The sequence below is a fragment of the Apus apus genome, chromosome 23 (genome assembly GCF_020740795.1).
Source record: "Apus apus isolate bApuApu2 chromosome 23, bApuApu2.pri.cur, whole genome shotgun sequence".
In the NCBI taxonomy this organism is placed as follows: domain Eukaryota; kingdom Metazoa; phylum Chordata; class Aves; order Apodiformes; family Apodidae; genus Apus; species Apus apus.
The window spans coordinates 1,180,268-1,192,596 of NC_067304.1; the positions used below are offsets into that span (position 1 = coordinate 1,180,268).

Here is a 12,329-nt window from a genome sequence, read left to right on the forward strand (position 1 = left end):
AGGTTTGTCTGTGCAGAGGATGGAAAAATATTTCCTAGATCTGCTTTTTCTCTTGTGCATCCCATTGACATGCCTGGTTCTGTTTCTGTTCCTCAGCAAATGCTCTGTGAGATCTAGTGATGAGAGAGGAGGTGAATGCAAGAGTAGAAATAAACTTTTACAAACACAAACACGTTTGTGCTGCCATGGCCAGGAGGGAGTCTCTGCTCTTGTGTCATGAGAGGAGCACAGGAAGTCCTGGGTACTTCAGAGGCCACATGAAGGGTTTGGCCACACTCTGGAGGTAGCAGAACTGTGCTGAGCCTGGAGGAAAAGCAGGACCAGGAACTGATGTTGAGGGGGAGTGGAGATGGAGGGGGGTGCTTAGGGCCAAGCCCCAGCTTCATCAGAGGGAAGGGAACATGACAGCAGGTGAACCCAAGGCAGCCAGGGCTGAGTTCTGATGAATTTGTCTCCAAAAAGCACTTTCTGAGTCATTGCTCAGAAGTGAGATTTGACAGAACCCTGCGAGCCATGGGTATGCTGAGGCATCCCTCCTGGAACGTGCCTTTCCCATGCCTGTGGGTTCCAGTTCCAGATTCAGCATCTTGCATAAGTGATTCCCAAGCCTGTCCTACCCATCCTGAGTCATAAATGTCTAACAGATGTAGCCAGGAGCAGTTGTTCCCAGACGCTGGGCAGGAGAAGGAAGCAGCGCTGCTCTGGGAACAGGTGGCTCAGCACATGGAGGTTATTTCTAGGGCTGCCCTGCCTTCTCCTGCAGCATCCCAGCTTTGCTGAGGTCTGGCATGAACGGGACCAGTGGGCAGGCTGTGCAGGGCCTGGGGCTGATGCTCAGGGCTGGTCCTGGGCTGATCATGGGGCTTGTCTGTGCAGACTGTGTGATGGAGCATTGGGTGGGCACTAGATGAGGTGGGATGATGAGTAAAGTCCTCCTGACCATGGCTGGTAGGGAGATGGACATGCTGGGAAGGTGAGCGTGGCTGTTTCTCCAAAGTTATTAGTCCTGTAGTTAAACCAGGCTGTGAATCATTCAGTTCAGCCAAGCTCAGGACCAGGACCAGGAGAGAGAAATACTTCTGCTGCGTCCTGAGCCTGCTGGGCACCTGGAAGGCTGGGAGGTCTCACCAGGTTCTCCTCGTGTGGCTTCTGCAGGGCTGTAAATTGGCAATAATGAGATGTCCCTTGAAGTTTCTCTCTTGCAACCGAGCTAAGAATAGTCGGGAAGCAAAAGAAGCTGCAGGTGGTGATTGGGTTATTTTCCTGTGCCCTGAGATGGCTGCGAGAGGTGCTGGGAGTGCTGGGCACGGCTCCCGACAGCAGCTCTTGTTGTTGTATCAGGCTGTTCCTCATCTCCTGCCTCCTGTTTGGGATGAGTGATCCTGGGGCAGCAGGGGAGGGGGGGAGCCTTATCTCCACTGAGATAAAGCTGTGACAGCCTGGCTGGGGACAGCTCAGAGCTCTCAGAGCTTTGGAGAGGTGCAGCATCTCTGCGCTGTGTCTGGGGCACGGCAGGACAGGCTGTGCTGGGCCTTATCTCAGCTCCTCACCCTCACTTTTTCCAATCTGCTTTGAATTCTGCTAGATAACCAGGCATGTCGGACTCTGAGGAGGTCGTCGAAGAATACGAGCAGTAAGTGATGTGTTTTTAAACACCTTTTCCTTCTCCTCATTTCCACTGCCCCACAGGGTCACAGTATTGCTTAGAGGTGCCTTTTGGGGCTCAGGCTCTCATAATTGCCCCACCAAAGCCCCAAATTCCCCCATCCTGAGCCTGTCTGCATCACTGCTGTGACAGTGCTGAGACCCTCAGAAGTGAGGAGTTTTGTATCAGCCAAAACATGGCAAGGGACAGTCCCTGCATCAATGATGCTGTGGGCTAAATCCCTGAGGTAGAGCTGGGAAAAGCTGATGTCATCAGTCTGTTGCTGGTGGGGTCTGACTGCCACATCCAGAAGGACCTTCATCACCCCCCAGGCCCAAATTTGAAGGCAACATTTGCTGGTGAGGGCTGCTGGGCCATGAGATGCATCCTGGAGAGAAGGGGCTCTCGATCCTGGATACGAGACCATAGAGATGAGGCCAAATACAGTTCCTACTTCTCATCTACCAGCAGAAGATGGAGATCTGAATCCTCTGAGCTTTAAATGCCACAACAGATACACGTGTCTTGACAAACAGTATGAGGCCTGTGCCCAGTGTCCCCTGGCAGACCCAAGGACAGGCTGTGCATCTCCCCCAAGGTCAGCAAAGGACTTTGGGACAAAGGTGGGGGGTGAGATGCCCATTTCTAGGATTACGGGCCATGGTCACTTGATCTTCTCAAGATGTTGTGCTCTGACCACTGTCAAAGTGTCAGTTGAGCACTCCAGCCTCTGCTAACTGCAGCTTTACAGGGTGATCTGGGTCTTGTCCTGTCCCCATGGCCACCTCATGACATGTCACGCAGCAGCCAGTCCAGCAGTACTTGCCCATTGCTACGGAAAAGGGAAGCCAGCCCTGAGGAAATGTCAAGTTCTCCTTTGGCCTCACTGATGTTGGACACATGCCCTGCTGCAGCAGATCACTGTAACTCAAACATTTGTGTTGTGCTTTGCAGGGAGCAGGAAGGTAAGACAACCTGGAGCACCTGCAGCTGCTCTGAGGCTGAAGCTGAGAAATGATCAGAGCAACTTCAATAACCTGCATCTTCTTTCCCTCCCTTCTCCTCCATGTGCACGTGTCTCTGTGAAGAGGAATACGTGGAAGAAGGTAAGTGTTTCTCCAGCAGTTGCAAGAATCAAGAGACAAGTGCTGTTGGTTCAGCATTTTCCTTGGGTGGGTTGTGGTGGCAGCTCCTTGACTGCAATGGGCACATCATGACCAGGAAAGGTGGATGAGACCACTTTCTAGATTTCTCCATGGAAAACATCAGTAGGATCAAAACCAGTCAGAATTTTCTCCAGATCTCTTTTGTCACAGTGATCCCTTGACTCAAAACTGGGGTGGAAGTGCTGGACTCGGGTGCTGGCAGAGGTGTCAGCCCCGTAACTCAAGGAGAGCTGGAGCTTCAGCTGAATGAGTATTAGTGATGCTCCAGCACCAACCTGCAGCTGCCTCCATCTGTTGAAGAAGCAAAGCCCAGGGTGCACAGAGCTGCTCTGGGACATGGCCAGGCTGGGCCTTGGGGGCTGGGAGTTGGGTTTTGCTGAGCCTCTTCTGCCAGGCAGCCTGGGCTGCTGCAGCAAAGCATCCTGAAGGTCCAATGCAAGGAGAGGCACGAGGGGGCAACCACTGCAGTGCTTGAGTCCCCATCTCATGCACACTGTAGCTACAGGCCACAGCCTCATGGCATCTGACTAACCTCTGCACTTATTCCTTTCCCATCTCCTGGCTCAGAAGAGGAAGAATGGATAGAGGAAGAGGACGGTAGTTATTGCACCTTTCTTTATTTCATCTCTCCACTGCTGCTGTGAATTTGTCGGGGGTTGGGGTGTCTTTCTCCTCTCCTTGGTTGGGACATGTTTTTCTTTCATTCTTCTCCTTCTCTTTCTTGCTTCTTGCACTCCCCCCTTCCTGCCCTGCCCTGCTGTGCTGCCTGCTCCTGCAACTGTGCCTTCCCTCTTACATCTGTCACCCGAATGTGGTTTGTTGTCTTCTTTTCCTTTTCTTGCCTTCTCTCTTGCTGCTGGACCACTAGTCTTCCCAGGACCTGTGGACTCCACTGGAGGACTCTTGTGGGGATACTGCTCCCTCCAGTGGAAAAATGCTCCAACAGTGTCATGAATGAGATTGTGAAGGTGCTGAAGGCGTGTTCTCTAGTGCCAGACAGTTTTGTTCTTCCCTGGCTGGAGGAGAGAAATAGAAATCACTCCCTCCCATCCTGGGATGTAAGACCATGAGAGGGAATGAGGGACAATCCAGGAGCTGGGTATAAATCCTTTGATTTTATTTTTTTTTTGCCTTGCCCCAGCACAGAGAGCAGCCCACTGGTAAAGGTTAGAGCAAAGCCCTTTGTTTTCTGAGCTGCTGCTTCTTTCTCCTGTGGCGCCATCTCCTGTGGGTCTCTCTTGGCCAGCTCTGTGCCAAAGTTGTCTTGATCCCGGGGTCCATAGGGAACCAGTGGGAGTGGTGGCTCTTGGACTCATGCTGCCTGTTATTCCACAGGTCAGGAAGAACAGGTAGAGGAGGCAGAAGAGGAGACTGAAGAAACCAAGGAGGAGGCTGAAGAAAACAAGGCAGAAGGTGTGTGGTGGCTTCTCATGGCTGGTCTGGAGCCATGCTGGCTCCAGTGCCATGCCAAGCAGGGTCTGGGATGTCCCAGCATTGTTGGTGGCTGTGGGCCAGTAACACAGAGGGGCAGCTCTCCCCTTTATCTATGGTTTCCAGTAAGGAGGTATCAAAACTGAGCTGTCCTTTCCTAATCTACCCAGTGCCTTGGCCCTGCAAGTGTGAGGATCCTGGTGTTCTCTGCTGGTTCTGATCAAACAGCTTGTGTTCAGCTCAGAAGTAATGCCAAAAATGCATCAATCCTGTTTCACCAAGAGGTCCCCATAGCCCTAGAGGAGGGTTTTCCAGAGCTAGAGTCATGCTCTGGTGTGTCTCAGCAGATAAAGACCACTGGTATTCATAAGACATTTTTGGACCAGATAGGATTGCCTGATGTCCCTGTCCTGTCACAGCTGGTGGGACAGGCTCAGGTTCCACCATGTGCCCTGGGTCAGCTGCCAGGACCCCTCTGAGCTGGGATGATGTGGCTGCCCTCACCCACGGGTGTTCATGTTCTCCCCATTGCTTTTTGAAACAGAACAAGAAGATGAAACGAAAGCACCGGGAGAAGGTAAAGCAGGATCAGAGGAGAGGACAGTGTTGGCCATTTCAGACCTGATCCCAGTCCCCCAAGACCCTGGGCTCTTGTACTGGGGCTTTTGGTGTTGGATTCATTTGCTGCTGAAGAGAGAATCTGTGGTAAATGGTGGAGAGCTTCCTTGGCCCTGTCCTGCCGGGCTGGGGTAGCAGGAGGTCTGCAAGAGAGATGGATTTGTGCTGTTGAGGGAAGGAATTCCCCCAAAAACACAGAAGGAGAGGGCTGTACCACCACTTTCCCAGCCTGAGCTCATGCAAAGCTTGTCTGGGTTCCTCCTGGAGAGGACCTGGACCTCTCCAGATCTGTGAGCGAGGGATATTTGTGAGGGACCTGCTCGTACTGGAGGGATGGAGCTTGGTTTGCAGTGGGGATAAGCACAGGGGACCAGCCTGCCTGAATCCCCCTGGTGTGTCCGTGGGCAGTGGGCACAGCTCTGGCCTCTGGGAGCCAAAACATCCTGTTTTCCACAGGTGGAGAGGGGGACCGAGAGCAGGAGCCTGGGGAAGGTGAAGTATCCATTTTTGTTCCTCTCTGGGGTGAGAAGGGGCTGTTCCTTTGACTGTCTGAGGAGGTATCAAATGCCCTCCTGCTCAGCCAGGAGCATCAGCTTATGTCTTGGGTGACACCTCCTTGCATGCCTGTTTGCTGGAAGATGATCTCTCAGCACTGGTGAGGTTACACCTCGAATCCTGGGGTCAGTTTTGGGCCCCTCACAACAAGAAGGACATTGAGGGGCTGGAGCGTGTCCAGAGAAGGGCAACAATGCTGGGGAAGGGGCTGGAGCACCAGTCAGATGAGGAGCAGCTGAGGGAGCTGGGGGTGTCCAGCCTGGAGCAAAGGAGGCTGAGGGGAGACCTGCTGGCTCTGCAGCTGCCTGAGAGGAGGTTGGAGCCAGGGGGGTTGGTCTTGTCTCCCAAGGAACAAGGGATTAGAACAAGAGGAAATTTCCTCAAGTTGCCCAGGGGAGGCTGAGGTTGAATCTTGGGAACAATTCCTTCCTGGCAAGGGTTGTCAGGCCCTGGCCCAGGCTGCCCAGGGCAGGGGGGGAGTCCCCATCCCTGGAGGGGTTTCCAAGCCGTGTTGATGTGGTGCGGAGGGACATGGGGCAGGGGTGGCCTTGGCAGGGCTGGGTTGATGGTTGGACTCAGTGGCCTTAAAGGTTTTTTCCAACCAAAACGATTCCAGGATTCTGTGACCCACAGCTCAGTTTGTGCTGCTGGGACAGGGCTTTGGGCCATGGTATGAAAGCAGACTCCTCTGGGACACTAACATTGCCTTTCTCTCCTGCTCCTGGGGACCTGCAGGTGAATCGAAGCCAAAACCCAAGTAAGTGTCAGTGCATTTTCTTTGGTGCAAGGTCTGACCCAGGAGCTGTGCCAGGACAAGGGCTCCATGTGAGGGGCTGAGCACCATGACCTGTGAAGGGTGTGGGGCAGTGAAGCCTCAAAGCATGAACACAGAGTGGGACTGGGACACGGAGAGACAAAGGAAACAGGTAGATAAACAGGGAAAATGAAGGGGGTCCTGAGAATGAGGTCAGGTTTGGAGCATTTTGTGCCCTCCTGGGGGAAGCCCAGCTGCCCTGTGGCCCTGCAGCTGGAAACCATCTGTGCACAGCCAGGCCGGGGAACAGAGTCCATGGCCCAACCAGGGCCTGGTCTCTGCAGTTCAATCTGCCATGGGACATGTGTGCACAAGTGCCAGCATCCTGGGGACAGGAGCACCTGCCTGAGGGAGCTGAGCCAGGAACCACAGCCAGGAACCTATGGATCCTCATGGACCCTGGGATGCTGCAGTGGAGGAGGCAGATCTGTCCTCAGCTATGATCTCTTCATCCCTTGGTGTCTTTATGGGGCTCTGTGAGCATCTCCTGCCCTCCCTCAAGCCCGCTGAGGGTGAGAGGATGGTTTCCAGCTCCCTGTGCTGGATCACACAGGAGCACACGGTTCCTCTGTGCTCTTTCGGGGGAGCAGTGGGGTGGCTGCCAACCCCAGGGTGCCTGGCAAAGGCTCGTGGCTGCAGCTTGCAGAGCTGTTCCAGCCATGTGGGCACCCTGGAGTTCTTCCCAGGAATGCCAGAGGTCTTCCTCGGAGGCTGTCCAGCTGGCAACTTCCAGCAAGCAGCATTACACTTCCCTGTCCTCAAAATGTGCTCACTGTGTCCCTGGGGGGCTCAGAGTGGAGGGCTGGGTACATCAGATCATGGATGAAAGGCACTGCCCTGTCCCAGGTACCTGCTGCAGCCTCACCATCCTCCTGCTCACCTCCTCTTGCAGGGTCTTCATGCCAAACTTGGTGCCTCCCAAAATCCCAGATGGCGAGAGACTGGATTTTGATGTAAGTAGCCCATAGAAGGTCAACCCCCATGAGGTGATTCCTCACACTGCTGCTCCACACCACGCCCAGCAGCTCCTGGAGGGCTTCCCCTGTGGGAGTGCAGCCATTACCCCTGTTTCTGTCTGGTCCAGGACATCCACCGCAAGCGCATGGAGAAGGACTTGAATGAACTGCAGGCCCTCATCGAAGCTCACTTTGAGAGCAGGAAGAAGGAGGAAGAGGAGCTCATCTCCCTCAAGGACAGGATTGTACGTCTGCAGCTTCCACCGCTGTCACTGTTGCCACCTGTGCCCTGTGGGCACACAACCACCTTCCTCTGCTTCATCCCATGCCCTTACAAGACAAAGCCTGAGATCTGAGCCAGATTTGTACCCCAGTGCCTGGGAAGCCCCTGCTCTGGCTGCTGTGGTGCTGCAGCATCCAGCAGAGCTGCACCTTCCTCCATGGTCACAAGCTCCCTTGGGTGATGTGGGAGATTTGCCCTTAGGGCTCTCAGGTCTTTTGGGGTCTGGGATGTGTTCCCAAGGACAGAGAGGATCCAGATTCCCTGGGGTGTCCAAGCCAAGGTCCTCTCCTTCTGCAGGAGAAGCGGCGAGCGGAGAGGGCAGAGCAGCAGCGGATTCGCAGCGAGAGGGAGAAGGAACGTCAAGCCCGCATGGCCGTGAGTCTTCTTCTGGGGACGGGGGTTCGGGTGGTCCTGGGCACCACAAGCCAAGCCACGGAGCACGTGGGAGCATGAGCTGTGGGCTGGTCTCTGTTCATCTGCTCCTGACCCACTTCTGACCCTGGCAGGAAGAAAGAGCTCGCAAAGAGGAGGAGGAGGCACGGAAGAAGGCTGAGGAGGAGGCACGGAAGAAGAAAGCTTTCTCCAACATGCTGCATTTCGGAGGCTACATGCAGAAGGTAGGATCCCACCCTGGGCAGGATCTGCAAGGAAACCACTGATGCTCCAGGGAAGGGCTCAGCCATGGGCTGGCCTCACAGCACCCTGCATGTTCTCAGTCTTGGTGGGCTCTGGTTTCTACAAGCAGAAGACTGGCTGCTGCTGTTGGGTCACAGCTCTCACTTTGGTCAGAGGGCCAAACTGAGCTGGGAGCTCTGTTTTGCAGATGCTGGCTAGGCCAGATCCAGCCTTGGCACAGGGATGGGGGTGGGACAGTGTGTCTAGTCCACTATTGCCACAATATCCTTGAGGACCTCATGTGCTTCTGAAGTCCCAAAAGCTGAGGGTGTTGGGGGCAGAACTGGGGACGGGGGTAGAGCAGGGGCCTGGCAGATTTTCCTCCCTCCAACGGGCTGATGGTTTCCTCAGTCAGAGAAAAAGGGTGGGAAGAAGCAAACAGAGCGGGAGAAGAAGAAGAAGATCCTCAGCGAACGGCGGAAGCCCCTGAACATTGACCACCTCAACGAGGACAAGCTGAGGTGAGCACAGGCTGCAGGAGGGATGTTCAGGACAAGGGCTCTGCTTTGGCTCCCACCTCCCAGTACAGGATCCTGGGCCGGGCTGGGCTGCCTGGGGCTTTCAGCCCAGACCAGAGGGTGGTGGCACGGCTGGGAGAGGGGCTGTGACAGCCCAGGGGGGACACGGGCTCTGGGGCTGACGGGCCAGCCCTGCTGCTGGCAGCGCTGGCCATCGGAGGGAGCCCTGCTCACACGCCTGGGACGTGCCTGTCCCCATCCATCCTCACCGACCGTTCTGGCCCACACGTTGGGACTGGCTACCATAGCCTTGTCCGGGCACCGAGCCTGCAGAGACCTGTCCTGGGGGAGCAGGGGAGATGGTGGCATCACTGCCTGGTCCCTGCAGGGAGCTCCCTGAGAGCCACATCCCTTCCCTGCTCTGACATCAGCTGGCTCTTCCCACAGGGACAAGGCCAGGGAGCTGTGGCAAACCATCCGGGATCTGGAGGCTGAGAAATTCGACCTGCAGGAAAAGTTCAAGCGGCAGAAATACGAGGTGGGCCGGGAGATCCTCCATGGCACGACCTTGCTCTCCCTCCATGTGCTTGGCTGCTCCTTCTGCTCCCCAGTTAGGACCCGAGGTGGATTGTCTGACTGATGGTGCTGTGGCTGAAGAGCTGCATCAGGACAAGACTGTGTCCCCCCTTCTGCCTGGGGTGACAAACACCCAAGAGTCCCCACCCCACTGAAAGCAAAGCCATGTCTGTCTCCCTTTCAGAGATGAGGCAGCATCAACCCAACCCCCCCCAGTGGTTTCCAGCCACCCGGGCAAGGATGGGCACACAGCTGGGAAATGCTGGAGGCTGTGGCAGCTGGTGCAAGGGGCTGTATGGTGGCCCTGTGACCTCCTAGTTCCTGGGGACATGTGCTTTGCACCACAATGGGCTCCCTACTGCGCTGCACGTCACAGCCCAGTGCTAAACCCCACCACGGGGAGCTGGGGAAGAGAGAGCAGGGATGCATCCTCACCCTCACCCTTGCCCCTGGTCAGGTGTGGGGCATCTTGCCAGACCTCACCATCTGCCTGTGCTTCTCTTGCAGATCAACGTCCTCCGAAACCGCGTCAGTGACCACCAGAAAGTGTAAGTGCCCAGGCAGGCCCAGCAGCCCTCCTCAGCACCTCCTGCCCTTCCAGTGCCCCTGCCCCCACTTCCCTCCCTTTGTATCTCCAGGGTCTCTTGAACCCTTGCAGAGCTACCTCCCATCCTTCCCACTCCTTCCTCTGGTCCCAGCTGGTGTTCGTGGACCAGCAAGTCAGGTCCAGGGACCTTGGTTCATGCTGCTCTGCTCCCACTGACAGACCCCTCCACTACCTCCCACCTCCATCAACTTTCCTCTGCCCCAGAGACCCCAGCCAGGGATGGACCCCAGGGAAACTCCACCTCTGTACATGGAGTTGTGTGTCCTGGGGGGTCCTGCCAGCCTCCAGCCACCCCCATCCCTGCAGTGACTCTGCAGCACCTCAGGGGAAGGTGCTGGAGATCCCAGACTGTGCAGGATGGGAAATCCCATGAGCTGTAGGAGCTAGGCATCCTTGCAAGGTCAGGAGTGCCTGTCCCTGTGCCCGTGTTCCCTGCAGAGGACTGTGGGACCCTTTGTAGGAGGGTGGAGGTGGGTGTTCCACCCCCACCCTGGGGAGCACCATGCTGCTCCTTCATCCCCGTCTGGCCCTACCATCTCACACGAGAGGTGCTCAGCCTGCCCTGTGTGTCAGGGAGCAGCATCTCTACCTGCTTACACCCAATCTCTCTTCTCTCCTGCACCACCATGGCCTGGAATGACAGCAAAGGGTGAGTAGGGGCATTTCCTGGGTGCTGTGTGTCTCCTAGCACACGTGTGCTGCGCGGGGTGGCAGTGGGGCTGAGGCCAAGGATTGGCAGCCAAAGCTGTGCTGGAGGCTCTAGGATGACAGGCCAGAAATGCCCTTCACTGTCCACCTGAGCCTCCTCCTCCCTGCTGACCCACACTCAGAGCAGTGTCTGTTCCCCTGATGTGCGTTAAGGAGAGTGATGTGGTGGGTCCTGCCTAACAGCTGCACAGCTTCTGGTTCATGGAAGAAGGATCCTGCAGCCATTGTTATCCCTCCCCAGCCAGAGACCCAACCAGTTGGTTCTTTTCTGAAAGGAGAGAGAAACACGGGAAGAGCCCTTAGAAAGACCTGGCAAAAATGCATGAGCTGGTTCCCATTTGAGTCCCAAATCACTCAGGTTCTGAAGTGCTGCCTGGAGCCTCACAGGGAATCATGGAACAGTTTGTGTAGGGAGGGACCTTAAAGATCATCTAGTTCTAACCCCCCTGGATGGGCAGGGACACCTCCCAGTAGACCAGGTTGCTACTGAAGACCTTCTACCCCACAGGGCAATGAGCATCAGCCAGAAATGGCTCAGTCCTCTTTGCAGGACCACTGATGGCACCCACCGTGTCCTCCCCTTTCAGGGTCACTCATACCTTTTAACATGTGCTGTTCTGCTTTGCTTCCAGGCCAAAGGCTGCCCGTGGAAAGACCATGGTGGGTGGCCGGTGGAAATAGGTGACTCAGGAGGTGAAGGAGGCTCAGCCATGGAGAGATGTGTGGCCTTTTGGTCAAGCTGTTGGCTTCCCCAGGTTGTGGAGCCTGCACCACACGCCCACCACCCTCCCACCACATGGGGCTTGCACAGACCTCGCTGCAGACACTGTGCTGTCTGGGTGGGCAGATGCTTCACGAGGTGCTGTCTCTCCTCTCCACACCCCCAACTGATGTTGTGTCTGTAAATAAAGAGAACGGTGAGGGAGTGAGGGTGTTGTCTCCATCCTGAGCCCAGAGGACAGGACAGGCTCAGCAGAGCTTGGCTGAGCAAGCTCATCTGCAGACCTGATCCCTGGGGTGCAAGAGTTCGCAGCAACCATCCAGGGCCTCCTAAATAACACGTCCCCTTGACTCACAGCATCTCACCCCTGCAGCCCTTGGGAAGTTTTATAACAGACCTCAGGGGTCTGACCTGCTGCAGTTTGGGGCAATCCTGGTTATGGCCACTGGAGTTTCTGCTTTTGCTGCACCAGAAGCCCCCTGGCTCCTCTCTGTGTAACCAGGGTTGGCCTTGAAGGACAGCATGGATAGAGGCACTGCTCCCAAGCCTCTTGATCCATGGATTATCCACAAACCTTGCTTTCAGGCCATTTTCTTCCCTATTTTTACCTCTTCCTCCAGGACCCAGACCAGCTGTGTTTACCTCCTCTGTGTGTTTCTGAGAGCTTACAAAGACGACTTGAGCTGAATCAGTGTAGAGACCATTTCTCTGTCCTTTCAAGCCTGCAGATCTCTCCCATTCGGTTGTAGACATCTTTGTAGCACATTCCCACGTGCAATGCCCATGGGTGCATATCAGCTGCATAATCCCAAGTGTTCCTGGTGCATGGGTTGGGACCACCAGCCAGCAGAACACACTAGCTTTGCATGACCATTTAATGGGGCAAGTGGTCTCATGGTGAGGCATTTCCTAGAGCAGAGGGGAAGGGATGGATGCACAGGATGGGGGATCTTCAAGGGCTTCTTGTCTCTTGGAAAGACATTTTGTCTCCACTTTTGCCTGGGCTGCCCGTCCTCCCTGTTTCAGACCTGATGATGTGAGGGCATCCCACAGGTTTCTCCCTTGTGCTGCCAGTTGAATGACAACTTCTTTGGCCGGTTTCAACACATTCCATCG

At 55.5% G+C, this 12,329-nt stretch overlaps 1 protein-coding gene across 5 annotated transcripts; it reads left to right on the forward strand.

Annotated features, from left to right (window-relative positions):
* Nucleotides 1-1,595: 1,595 nt before the first annotated feature.
* TNNT2 (troponin T2, cardiac type) lies at nucleotides 1,596-11,360 on the forward strand. 5 transcript variants are annotated; one of them, XM_051639110.1, is made up of 17 exons: nucleotides 1,596-1,633; nucleotides 2,600-2,610; nucleotides 2,734-2,751; nucleotides 3,379-3,408; nucleotides 4,147-4,224; nucleotides 4,787-4,819; nucleotides 5,317-5,352; nucleotides 6,151-6,172; nucleotides 7,122-7,182; nucleotides 7,314-7,430; nucleotides 7,766-7,843; nucleotides 7,975-8,085; nucleotides 8,495-8,604; nucleotides 9,049-9,139; nucleotides 9,685-9,725; nucleotides 10,428-10,433; nucleotides 11,125-11,360. In XM_051639110.1, exons 1-17 carry the CDS (start codon nucleotides 1,596-1,598, stop codon nucleotides 11,171-11,173), a joined length of 930 nt encoding a protein of 309 aa, XP_051495070.1. In that variant the 3' UTR covers nucleotides 11,174-11,360. The 5 variants fall into 5 exon arrangements, with proteins under 5 accessions (XP_051495070.1, XP_051495071.1, XP_051495072.1 ...); XM_051639111.1 differs by lacking the exon at nucleotides 3,379-3,408; XM_051639112.1 differs by lacking the exons at nucleotides 3,379-3,408; nucleotides 5,317-5,352.
* The last annotated feature ends 969 nt before the right edge of the window (nucleotides 11,361-12,329 follow it).